Source organism: Erythrolamprus reginae, chromosome 11, assembly GCF_031021105.1.
Source record: "Erythrolamprus reginae isolate rEryReg1 chromosome 11, rEryReg1.hap1, whole genome shotgun sequence".
Lineage (NCBI taxonomy): Eukaryota > Metazoa > Chordata > Lepidosauria > Squamata > Dipsadidae > Erythrolamprus > Erythrolamprus reginae.
The window spans coordinates 2,264,181-2,277,618 of NC_091960.1; the positions used below are offsets into that span (position 1 = coordinate 2,264,181).

Sequence of the window (13,438 nt, forward strand, 5' to 3'; positions counted from 1 at the left end):
TTCATTTCCCTTGTAGAAAACTGGCAGTGGAATGATGAAAAATGTTATGGTAAGTACTTCTTGGTTTATCTTGTGCTTTCCCCTTGGGTAATCCCAATCCTCAATTATTCGGGTTCCTGGAGGGTAAAATGCAACTTATAATCTACCTATGGATTCTATTTCCACCTACACTCAACAAACCCCTATTCAATATTCACTGAATTCAAATTTACTCATTGTGAGAGCATCTGAGCAAAAGTATAGTTACTCTTTGTTTTGGTTGTAGAATGGAATTGGCGAGGAAATGCTAACAAAAATAATGGTAAGTATTTTTTGACCATCATCTCCCCTTTCATTATGATTCATTCATTCATTCATTCATTCATTCATTCATTCATTCATTCATTCATTCATTCACTCACTCACTCACTCACTCACTCACTCATTCATTTCATTCCTTCCAGAGATAACTCTGAATAGCTTAAAAACATTAAAAACTGCAAATTAAAATTATTATAATTTATTTATTATTATTTATTGTATTTATATCCCGCTCATTCTGAAACGGACTCAAAATAATAAAGCAAAAAATAACAATAGTAAAAAAATAATGTTAAAAGATGGGGAGAAGGGGAACAAAAAGTACATGGGTTCAGGTTGGGTCTTAGCCAAGCTCCAGAAAGGGGCAGCCCCCTTTGAGGTCCCCTGCCAGCTGACAGTCTTTCATGCCCTTACGGAAGGTCAAATGGCACGTGTGGATCTTGTTAAGTATTCAAGCATTGGCGTGGAAAGAGAGGTCCTGGGTGTCTTCCATTGGGATAGCATTTGATGTGCTTTGTTTCTTTGTAGGAATCTTTGAATGATGACGATCTTGACAAATTAACGGTAAGTAGCTCTTTCTCCATCTTCTGCCTTTTCTTTGTGCAATATGTGTCTTACTTTCAATGAAGCATCTTAGTCTTACAATAACACTGACCCCAAAGCCAAATCCACTTCAATTGGTTGTATGTGTGGAAAAGTCCTTTTCAGAACTGTCCCCAAGGAAGTTTTGCCCTGGGAAGGATTGTCCTGGACAATTTCTGTCTCTCTTTGTAATTTCTGTCCCTTTTGGTGTGATTCGTGCAGTTTGGTTAGTCAGAAGGTATATTTCCTCATCTCCTTTTCCAGGGTTTTTTTCACCAGGAAAAGTTGAGGAAGCCAGAAAGAGGGAATTTTCAAAGGGTCCATGATACTAAAGCCTAAATTTTTATCTGTGTTACTCAGTCCACACTTTTAGTGTTGTACACATTTCATGCAATCCCCTTATCTTGACTACAAATACAACTGCGGCTCTGGAATTCACATTATGTATTAAATACTAAAGTGATCAAATAGTGTTGTACAATAAAATAAATTTGCACAATAAAATAAAAAATTCTAAGCAAGATTAAAACTACTCACGCTTAGGAAGATAAACTTGTCTCATTATTTTTTTGTCCTTGGATCACTTACAAGTAGTTCCTGATTTACTACTGCAATGGATCTTGCCCATCACAGGCGTGACAGTCATAAATCAGCCCATCTTACGCAGCAGAATCCAGGTTAGAGAAGTCATGTCAGAATAGAATTAATATGTCTTTTGTTTTCTTTGCAGGAATGTATACAAAGCGATTGTGAAGTGGATGATTTCCTGGTAAGCATCTCTTTGTTCATCCTCTACTCTTCCCTTGTGAAATACCCTTCCTGCATGTGATCAATTCTCCCCCATGGCCACTGTCCCCATAGCATCAAGAAGGCAGCAAGGCTAACATTTTGGACCAGTTTTTATAAAACAGCTAGACTCCCTGGTTTGCCACTTAAAATACACCCACATTGGGAACTATTGGGGGGAGGGGGAATGTTTGGCATGGGAAGGGTCCCTACAAATTTTCTTTTCTCTCTTTTGTGATTTTTGTTTGTGCAAAATGCCAAATGGTTTCAACTCAATTGCAAGGTCCAAATTGCACTCAGACTGAGTGGTCAAAAGAAGGTCTTATTTATTTTATTTATTTATTTATTGGATTTGTATGCCGCCCCTCTCTGTGGACTCGGGGCGGTGTAATAATCAGGTTGGGTTATGGCTTGTAGGGAAATTCCCCTTGAGAAGGGGAAGGAGAGGAAAATGGTTGTTCAGCTGTTTGTAACATTCTTGACCTTAAAAAGGTATAATGAAGGCTTTGGGTGGCCTTTCTCTGCTGCAAAATCTGACAACAATATAGTGGCATTCCTGGAATGCCTGTTATGTCTTTCCTTGCCTACCTCACAGGGGCTGATGTGGCTTTGGGCAATTTCTCTGATGATGTGAGGCCATTCACATCAATATCCTCTATGTCACCCAAAGACCTACCAGTTTATTTTAATTTATTTATTGTATGCTGCCCAACTATCCCAGGGACTCTAGGCAGCTTAATGGCCCAGGCAAGCCTCACCCCAACACTCAGATCATTCACTGGAACAACGTAGCTACGAAGGAATCCATAAAAGAGGATAATGTTTTTTCTCTTTCTATGTAGGACCTCATGCAGAAGATTTTAAATATTTTTAAGGGAATATCGCATGGTGAAAAACTGATATATCAATTGATAGTAAGTGGATACAACATACCGCATTTAACTTCTCTCATTACTTCTATATCTTTTATCTGTTATCCTTCTTAAAAGGATATTTTCAAGATTAGATTTATTCAGTCCCACTCCCCGCCCAAGGATCTCCAGACATTTCAGGAATAATTCCAGCAGGAAGCTATAAGCTCTTGGTAATATTTAAAGAAAGGCATTGCTCTGACTATTGTCTGAAGTTGAGTTTGGCTTCACAGGCTTTTCCTGTGGCTTAAGAGAAAGGCTTAAAACAGGATATCGAGAAACCTGTAGAAGAGCTGCACAACAATGTGTCTTTTAAGGGAAAAAAACATCACAAAACTCTTTGTTTGTAATAGTAAGTCTCAGAATGCTATTGATTCATGTGTCTTTTAGGCTTTATCTATTTCTGATTAAAAATAGCACAGTTCCTATATGGAGAATGAAATACTGTATCTATTTCATTTGTATATACTATTGATGTTATCTGTGATGGTATAGTTAGTGACAGTTATCTTATAAGAATAGAACTTATCTCCTTTGTTTCATTTGTAGAAGGCATTCATTGAAGATGGTCCTCTGGCTGAATTGGCAGTAAGTAGGCATTGTGTATCTTGTTTCATTCCTTCCTTTAATTCCATCTTACATCTGAACAAGCATCTCCATGTAGCAATAGCAATAGCGCTTAGAGTTACATATCACTTCACCTCTTTAAGTGGTTTACAGAGTCAGCTTCTTGCCCCCAACAAACACAAATTCTGCTGAGGCACCCTGCCATCACCATAATTATAAAGGTTTTCTTTCCATTTTAGGGTATATTCTCCAATACTAAAAAATTGGTAAGTAACTTCTGTTTATTTTCTCACATTCTTCTTTAATCTGAACCAATCACCCCGCTTATCTTTATTCTCCTGGATGGAAAATCAGTATTGTGTTTTCCAGTATAGTCATTGGTTTGGTCCGTCATTTCCTGCCTTCCAGAATCTCCCTTACCATCATCCTGTTCATGGACTCCATCCTGGGATGTCGGTCTATGTGCAAGGCAAGATGCCCAAAGGCAGCAAAAGGTAATGTTCTTTTGAGGGCTCAAAGGAAGGGCAGGATGCTACCTTATTCTAAATAATCAAAAAGATTTTTATGTCATATTCAGGGTAGTTTATATAATCCCAAATCTATGCCAAGATTAAAACCTTTCTTAACTCTTTGGGCAGTCCCACTTCCTACTTCTTCCAACTCCAACTAAGACATGAGGACTAGGAACATGATTCTTCTGTTCAAGCAAAAACTCAGGAATCTAGGTTTAGGGCAAAGGAGAAGGTGGGGGGCATAATTCTCTGTACAGTATTCCTGCACCTCTCATTTAATTTAACTTTTCTTATATCCTCACTCTCTTCCAGATTCCAGGTGAACTTTGCTTGTAGCCCGGAAGGGAAGAACAACGTCCTCCTCCACATGAGTGTTCTCGTTAAGGCGGATGCTATTGTGCTCGGCACAGTTCTGGATGGAAGGTGGGGAAATATGGAGACGCACAGCATGTCCTTACGAAACAGCGAGCATTTCGAGGTGGTCTTCTTTGTTGAGGCGGCCAAATACCAGGTAGGTACACCTGGCGGAGGCTCCTTTGGGACTCAGGTGCTTCTATTCTCCCCCTCCCGAATTCACCCTTTCAGTAGTGGGTTCTAAAACTCTCTACTACAGGTTCGTGTGCGAGCTCGTGCGACGATTTTATTTATTTATTTATTTACTTACTTACTTACTTACTTACTTACTTACTTACTTATCTATTTACTTACTTACTTATTTACTTGCTTATTTATTTACTTACTTACTTACCTATTTATTTATCTATTTATTTATTTACTTACTTACTTATTTACTTACTTATTTATTTACTTACTTACTTATTTATTTATTTTCTTACTTACTTATTTACTTATTTACTTACTTACTTACTTATTTAATTTATCTATTTACTTACTTACTTACCTATTTATTTATTTACTTACTTATTTACTTATTTATTTACTTACTTATTTACTTACTTACTTACTTACTTACTTACTTACTTACTTATTTCTATGCTGTCCTTCTTGTTAGACTCAAGGCAGCTTACAACATATTAGCAATAGTACTTTAAAAAAAAAACAGAGTCAGCATATTGCCCCCACACCTCGGAAGGATAGAAGGCTGAGTCAACCTTGAGCCGGTGATGAGATTTGAACCGCTGACCTGCAGATCTAGCAGTCAGCTTTAGTGGCCTTCAGTACTGCACTCTACCTGCTGCACCACCCCGGCACTGTATGGTTACCAACTCTGGAAGCCTTTTTTGGCAATGTTGTTACAGTGGGCTTTGGCACTTAGGTCATTTGATATGAATATTGCAAGACGTTTGACAGAGTGAAGGTCGTCTGCAAGGTCTTATTTATTCAGCTTGTATTTGATGTTCTGATTCTTTTGGCCAATGTGCAGGACAGAGCTTTTTGTTGGTTGAGATTTGGAGTTGCCAGATGTTTGACCATTCTGACACAGAGTCAAGGTCTTTTTGGAAGGTAGCGGTGTTGTCGGTGGTGTTGAAGAGTTTTACATCATCGGCAAAGAGAACGCAGTCACTTGTAATGTGATGGCAAAGGTCAGTTATATAGAGTAAAGAGAGTATTGGTCCTGGTACGCTGCCTTGGGGTTCACCACTGTTAACAGGAACAGGATTGGTTGCAAAGTTACTATTTTATCATTGCTAGCAGACACTTAAGGAGGACAAGTCGACGGAGAGGGGCGGCATACAAATCCAATAAATTATTATTATTATTATTATTATTATTATTATTATTATTATTAAATGGAAACAATTTTGATCCATCAGGCAAAAAGCGTATTGGTGAAATAAGCCCCTCCCCATTTTTATACGTATACAAACCGCTTCAGTTTGCCCTCTGACAGATCCTGGTGAACAGGAAACTCTTAGGCACCTTCAAGCACAAACTTCAACCACGACGTTTGCGGGACATTGGTGTCGATGATGACCTGGAGCTGCAATTTCTGACTGTGATGGGAGGACAACTAATGAGCAACTTGGTAAGAGACTCGATGGGCTTTGGCCTGATTCAGCATGGCTCTTCTTATGTTCTTATGTTCTAAGAGAGTGTTTCAGTGTTACTTAAGTTAAGAGAACGAAGAAATGTAAACAAAGGAGTGGTGCGGTGGCCTAGAGGTGGCGCTCTCGCCTCACAGTCAGGAGGCTGTGTTCCCTTGGGTCCCATGTATTGGGGGTCAAGGGAAAGGGAGAGTTTTGCCTTCTCTTTCTGCTCAAGATCCCCATTGAAGTGAAGCAGACCAGACAAGTATTTGTAAGACGGCTCCGTTTATTAGCTCTTTTGCAAGTGACTCCAGCAAGGAACGCGTCTGAGCTGTCAGTGTAAAAACAGCTCTATTTATACTTTGAGGCTCGCGCCTAAAAGGAACTGTCATGCGTCTTAACCAATCAGACGCGACCTTGGTTTATTTACATTTTCTGCCTGGAGACAGCATTTTAACAGCATTTTCTTTTATACAGACTTAACACCCATGGATTGGTGGGCCACTGTGGGACACAGAATGCTGGACTCGATGGGCTGTGGCCTGATTCAGCAGGGCTCTTCTTACGTTCTTATGTATGGTTTTCTGTCTTCCAGGTTCTTCCTTACTATCATTCTATCCCTGGGGGATTACAACCTGGGATGTCTGTATATATGCAAGGCATAGTGTTGAAAAATGCCAAAAGGTAATGTTCCTTTTGGGGCTAACAGGAAAGCGGGAAATACTACCTTGCTCAAAACTATAGTAATAAGATAATACAATAAAGGGCAGTTTATAAAATGCAAATTCTATGCCAAGATTAAAGCCTTCCTTAATTCTTCGGATAGTTCCTCTTCCTGCTTCTTTTTTTTTTAGTTTATTAAGAATAAATTTTATTTAGATAAATAAATGCAATAACAATACAAGTAACAATACAAACATGTAAGAGAGAAAAAAGACAAAATACAAAGGATATACAATAAACAATAAAAAGCGGGCGGGTGCATGACAGATCTGTATTGAGAGTAGGAACTATATACAGTATCTACATCTCATTTATAGAATTAACTTAGACACCAGATAATCTTTGCATATAAGAAATTTTTAACAGTTGTTAGGTGGATTGTTCTTTTTTTCTAACCAACGGTAAAAGGGGTCCCAGCAGTTATACAATAGAGATTCGTCATTGTTTCTAAGTTCTAGAGTTAATTTGGTCATTTCTGCAGTGGGTGATTTTCTCTAGTATTAAAATCAAGTTCCTAGCCCTCATGGCTTAGTTGGGAGTTGGAAGAAGCAGGAAGAAGGGGTCTGCAGCTGGCTCCGCCCCCCCTCTTCCTGCTTCTTCCAACTCCAACTAAGCCATGAGGGCTAGCAACTTGATTCTTTTCTTTAAGCAAAATCCCAGCATTCTACAGATTCTAGCTTCAGGGCAAAGGAGAAGTGAGAACTCCTATTTGAGTTTCTTCTCTCTTTTCCAGATTCCGGGTGGATTTTGCCCATAGCCGGCATAAGAAGACTGACATTCCCTTCCACTTCAACCCTCGCTTTAATGTTGGGAAATTTGTGCTCAACTCGTTCCAGGCCAGGGGTTGGGGACATGCAATAAGTTACGAGATGCTCTTGCAGAAGGGCAGGTATTTTGAAGCCATCTTTATAGTCACAGAGGATGGATACCAGGTTGGTACACGTGAGAAAAGCTCCAGTGTTGTCTGTGCCGGTCTGCACATGGCGCCATATATTTTTTTGTAAGTTTCGGCATTTTTTTTGGCTCTCTGAGCATGCACAGAAGTAAAATCGTCCCTCTGAGCATGCACAGAACTGAAATTGCATAAGGGCAGAGGTGGACTCTTACAGGTATGGTCAGGTACATAGAACCAGTAGAAACATTTTGGATATTTTTTTTCTTTCCCCCCCTTCTGGGTATGTTTTTCCTATTGCAGTAAATGAAGTTGAATGTGTATAATTTTAGAAGAGCTGTGCGTTCGTGTGTGTACATACACTTTATATGGAAGATAATATATATTTTTGTGTACCTCTGTGTAATATGTATGTACACACACATGGCATATATACATAGAATTAAATAGTAAATTTTGGATATTCAGTAATAGTAATTAGAATTAGATTAATTGCAAACAGTCATTAAATGAGGACTACCTGTAGCTGAAGGAAAAACATTTTGATTCAGGAGGAAAAAGTTTATTGGCTTCTCCCTATTTTTATGTACACATTTTGACCATTTTGTGTCCCTCTCTATCCACTCAACTTTGGGGATGGGACGTTCCTGGCAAGAATAAATTGGAATGAGAAAAATTGAGACTTGATCCCTCTGACAGGTAATTGTGAATAAGAAGCCCGTTTGCAGCTTCCGGCACAGAACGTCACCCCAAAGAGTGCAAGTCATTAAGACTGAGGGAGACCTGATGTTACTATCTCTGACCCTCACGGAAGGACCAGTGATGGAGAACACAGTAAGTGTTTGTTATAGATCAGTTGGGAGCACCTGATCTTGATCTCTCTCTTTGGGGAATGATTCTGGGTCCATTCAATCCCCAAGCTGCCACTTTCTCTGTCCCCCTTCAGGTCATACATCTTTCTTTGTCCCTCTAGTCCAGTGTTTCCCAATCTTGGCAACTTGAAGATATTTGGACTTCAACTCCCAGAATTCCCCAGCCAACGAATGCTGCCTGGGGAATTCTGGGAGTTGGTCCAAATATCTTCAAGTTGCCAAGGTTGGGAAATACTGCTCTAGTCCTCACAGCTTTTGGCTTATGGACTCAGCACACAATGAGGAATAGGCTGATCTTAGGACCAACATCTAAACAGGGAACAAATTTGCCTCGGGCCAAGGTCCTGCTCTTTTCCTTGGAGATGCCCGTGAAGCAGAGTTTCTTAACCTAGCAATTTTAAGATGTGGGAGTGAAAAGAAGGGGAAGGGGTGAAGGGGGGGAGCACCACCTCAACGCTCCCCCTCGCTCGCACAGCCCTCCTAAAAAGGTTCACCATCACTTATATAGACCATTATATAGAAATATGTAACGTTAGAACTCCCAAGCTCAGAGACCACCAAAAATTCCACAGAGAGTCTCTCCTATTGGAAGAAAGAAAAAATATTTGTCACATTTCTGAAAATAAATTGGCCAAACTTCCCACATTCATTTGGGATTTTATTCCTCTTTTCCACACAGTTCCTCCCACGCAGAGGGCACCTATGCAGTAGAATAGAATAGAATAGAATTTTTATTGGCCAAGTGTGATTGGACACACAAGGAATTTGTCTTGGTGCAGATGTTCTCAGCGTACATAAAATAAAATATACATTTGTCAAGAATCATGTGGTACGACACTTAATGATTGTCATAGGGGTCAAATAAGCAATGAAGAAGCAATATTAATAAAGATCTTAGGATATAAGCAACAAGTTACATAAGCCACTCATCCATCCACAGATAAACCACGGTTCTTCTTCAAAAGCCCAAGAATTGCAGAGGAATTCTGCAATTTATCTATCTGACCCATTTGGCACTTGCAATGTTTCTCTTTTCTTGGCACTCAACCAGTCTTGCTCAATCCACTGATCACCCAAAAAAAAAAAGGAACTGATCAATGGCTGCAGTTCTCATTTATTTTATTGTTTTGTCAAGTACATATTGGTGGTATACATAGATATAACAATGTTTATATACATGATACTAGTAAAACAGAAACATTAGGACAGGGGACGGAAGGCATGATGGTGCACTTATGCATACCCCTTACTTTTGGTTTTGGTGCTTTATCCATACCATCCTTCCCCCTGCCGCATTGGGGGGGATTAATCCTTAGTAGAGGTCCTCCCAGGAGGTCTTGGTTTGACTCGGAAGCCACATGGAAAGCTAATGCACCACACCAGTTGTGGTTGGCTGGTTTAAAAGTCAAAGTTGTGTTTTGCAGTAACGTCACCGATTTGGTTCATTGTTTTCTGTTCTCTAGATTCTTCCTTACTATCATCCTGTCCCTGGTGGGCTCCATCCGAGGATGTTTGTATATATGCAGGGCATGGTACCCAAAGACAGCAACAGGTAATATACTTTGGGGGGCTCACAGGAAGGACAAGATGCTACTTTACTCATAGCAGTCATAAGATTATTGCGCTTTTAAAGGTAGTTTATATAATACAGATTCTATGCCAAGATTAACAGCCTTCTTAATTCTGTAGAAAGTTCCACTTTTTCTAACTCCAACTAAGCCACGAGGGCTAGGAACTTGATTCTTCTTTTCAAGCAAAAGCGCAGGGACCTACACATTCTAGCTTTGGGGCAAAGAAAAAAAAAGGGGTGGGTGGGTGGGAGAATTGTACTTTGAGGCTCTTGCACCTCCCTTCATTTTTGCCTCTCTCTCTCTTCCAGATCCTGGGTGAACTTCAATGTGGACTTTGCATGTGGCCAACACAAGGGGGCCCATGTTTCCCTCCACTTCAGGCCTCACATTACTGGCAAAATAGTTGTGCTCAATGCGCTTGAGACTGGCAGGTGGGGAAAGGAAGAGAAACACCAGAATCCCTTACGGAAGGGCGAGCATTTTCAGATCATCTTCATTGTCACTATGGCTGGATACCAGGTTGGTACATGTGACAGCAGAGGCGCCTTGGGGACTGCAGGGGCCCCTCCGTTTCACCCCCAGAATTCAACACTTTTCTGGAACAAAGCACAAATGTATTCAATGCCAACACACACAGCCCTATTCAGCCTTTCATCATATATGGTTACATTCTTGTGTGAAACAGCAAATTTTAGTTGAGTCTTTTCAAGGATACAGCAGTTATCTCAAGAGGACAGAATTTAGGCATATCTACTTACAATTAAGTTGAAATAGATTGATTCTTCAGGGGCACAATACATGGTTTGGGAAAACATATTATTCCATCACTATCCTTATCCCAAATAGCACTAAGTGAGGATGGCCTGCTGCTGAAGGGAAAGCAATTTGGGCTCAGGGGAAATAAAATGGGTATCAGGGATGAAATAAAGGCCTCTCCCTTTTTAAATGTGCACACTTTGACCCTTTTTGACCCCCTTGATAGCCACCCTGCTCAGCTTTGGGGTGGGCTGTGTCCCTGATGGGAACAAACAGGTTTCCCCTGCAAAGAAAATTAGGATGATCCTAACTGGGACTTGATCCCTTTGGCTTTGCCTTCTGTCAGATCCTGGTGAACGGCAACCACTTATGCAGTTTCAGGCACAGAATGCCACCCGAACGTGTGCGGGGCATCCGTGCCGATGGAGACCTGAAGCTGCAATCTCTGATGGTGATGACAGGACCAACGATGGGGAGCATGGTAAGTATTGGTTATAGAAAAATGGGCATCTCCTGATCCTTGGTCTTCTCTTTGGCAATTGATTCTGATTCTTCCCCCAATCCCAAAATCTTCAACCTTACATGATCTACAATAGACCTCTCCCCTTTTCTAAGAGGTCTGTAAGGGGCGTGCATAAGTGCACCTTTGTGCCTACCTTTCCTGTCCTAATGTCTTTTTATCTTTTCTACCTCTACTTTATACTTATATTATGTTAAACATACTACAATACAATACTATATTTGTATGACAAATAAAAATAAAGAAAAATAAATAAAAAATAAAAGCAACTTGAGCCAGTTTTGCTCAATCCACTGATCAAACCATAGATTTAAAGCAGAACCAGTCAGTGGCTGCAGTTTTGGTGCTTTCTCCATGCTTTCCTTCTGCGGTCACATTGGGGGGGGGGATTAATCCTTATCCAAGGCCCTCCCAGGAGGTCTTGGTTTGACCTGGAAGCCACATGGAAAGACTGATACAAGGCAGGAGTTGTGGTTGGCTGGTTCGAGTCTACGGAAAGGGGTGGCATACAAATCTAATAAATAAAATAAATAAATAAATAAAAAGTCAGAGTTGCATTTTGCAATAAAGTATTGATCCCTTCATCAATTTCTATTTTCTAGGCCCTCCCTTACCATCATTCTATCCCTGGTGGACTTCGTCCCGGGATGGCTGTGTACTTGCAAGGCACGGTGCCCAAACACATCGAAAGGTAACGTGTTTTTAGGGGCTCACAGGAAAGGAAGATGCTACCTGATTTTTTTTTAAAAAAAGAAAGATAAAATTATTATGTTCTAAGGGTAAATTATATAATCCCAATCCTTTGCCAAGATTAAAGCCTTCATTAATTCTTCTGATTGTTCCACTTCCTGCTTCTTTCAACTCCAGCTAAGCCATGAGGGCTAGGAACTTGATTTGTCTCTTCAAGCAAAATATGACTATCGTATATATTCTAGCTTCAGGGCAAAGGAGAAGGAGGCGGTAAATCTCTGCTGTGTGAGATTCCTGCATTCCTCCCATTTAATTTTCCTTTCCTTTTTTGCCTCTCCCTCTCTCTTCCAGTATCAGGTTGACCTTCCAGGTGGACTTTGCCTGTGGCCAGCATGAGGGGGCCGACATTCCCTTCCACTTCAATCCTCTATTTATTAAGAACAGAGTTTTACTCAACACATTTCAGTTGGGCAGGTGGGAAAAGGCAAAGAAATACAAGAATCCCTTCCGAAAGGGTTTGCATTTTGAGATCATCTTCATTGTCAACGAGGGCGAATACCAGGTTGGTACGCAAGAGAGCATTGCCTTTTTGACTGCAGGTGCCTGTTCGTTTCACCCCCAGAATTTACCATTTGTCTGTATCCCCAAAGGTGCTGTTCAAAAGGCTTGGTCGCAAAGTTACTATTTTATTGCTGTCCTAACTGTAAATAGTCACTAGATGGGGAGGACCTGTAGCTGAAAGGAAATCAATTTAGTCCACCAGAAAACACATATTGGTGAAATAAGTCTCCCTTTTTATATTTTGACTTTTTTGACCCCTTGTTTAGACATTCTAGGGGATGCGGTGGCTCAGTGGCTAAGATGCTGAGCTTGTCGATCCGAAGGTCAGCAGTTTAGCAGTTCGAATCCCTAGCACCGTGATGGAGTGAGCTCCCATCACTTGTCCCAGCTTCTGCCAACCTAGCAGTTCAAAAATAAAAAAAATTCAAGTAGAAAAATAGGGACTACTTTGGTGGGAAGGTAACAGTGTTCTGTGCACTTCCGATGTTTAGTCATGTTGGCTACATGACCACAGAGATGTCTTCAGACAACGCTGGCTCTTCGGCTTTGAAACCGAGATGAGCCCCAGCCCCTAGAGCCAGAAATAAATAGCATGCATGTGTGGGGGAACCTTTATCTTATGGACACTCTGCTGAGTTCTGGGGTGGGATGTGTTCCTGGCAAGAATAAATAGGTTTTTCCTCCTCTTCAAACAAAATGGATGATCCCAACTGAGACTTCCTCCCTCTGGTTTTACCCTCTGACAGATCCTGGTGAACGGGAGCCTCTTTGGTACTTACAAGCACAGAATCCCACCACAAATCGTGCAGGTCATCAGTGCCACTGGAAACCTGGAGGTGCAGTCTCTGGTTGTGATGGGAAGACCAGTGATGGAGATGCCAGTAAGTGTTTACTACCCACAAATCACCACCTCCTGATCCTTTGATCTGCCCTTGGGAATAGATTTTGGGTTGGGTCAATCCTCAGGTTGCCGCTTTCTTTTTCAGTCTAGTTAGTACAATAGAATGATTCTCAACAGGATAAGCTACCTCTCCAAAACTAATCCAGATTAAAACTGACCAAGTTGGGCAAATGTTACAAAGGCAAGCATGAAGTCTTCAAGGGATCTAGTTTATGTGCCACACAAACTCAGCAACTGTTGTCTTCCTATCCGTTAGGACATGTTGCTGAATCCTTCATATGGGACACCACAAAGTGGGGGGCAGTG

General features: G+C 40.8%; 2 protein-coding genes and 1 long non-coding RNA gene across 3 annotated transcripts in view; all 3 read left to right on the forward strand.

The window, feature by feature from the left end:
* The window catches only part of LGALS4 (galectin 4), a 36,636-nt gene that overhangs the window by 22,758 nt on the left and 440 nt on the right, over positions 1-13,438 (forward strand). Inside the window, exons 7-9 of the mRNA XM_070764582.1 lie at positions 11,649-11,671; positions 12,022-12,232; positions 12,978-13,112. Coding sequence (XP_070620683.1) covers positions 11,649-11,671; positions 12,022-12,232; positions 12,978-13,112 — 369 coding nt within the window. The remainder of the gene's footprint in view (positions 1-11,648; positions 11,672-12,021; positions 12,233-12,977; positions 13,113-13,438) is intronic.
* Positions 828-2,582, forward strand: LOC139174295 (uncharacterized). The gene is made up of 3 exons (XR_011560342.1): positions 828-864; positions 1,613-1,651; positions 2,511-2,582. It is a non-coding gene; the product is annotated as an uncharacterized lncRNA (long non-coding RNA).
* LOC139174079 (galectin-6-like) lies at positions 3,135-10,977 on the forward strand. Its single transcript, XM_070764151.1, has 11 exons — positions 3,135-3,167; positions 3,386-3,412; positions 3,555-3,640; positions 3,971-4,169; positions 5,511-5,645; positions 6,242-6,330; positions 7,103-7,301; positions 7,961-8,095; positions 9,597-9,685; positions 10,013-10,223; positions 10,807-10,977. The coding sequence occupies exons 3-11, from the start codon at positions 3,597-3,599 to the stop codon at positions 10,975-10,977; spliced, it is 1,272 nt and encodes a 423-aa protein (XP_070620252.1). The 5' UTR covers positions 3,135-3,167; positions 3,386-3,412; positions 3,555-3,596.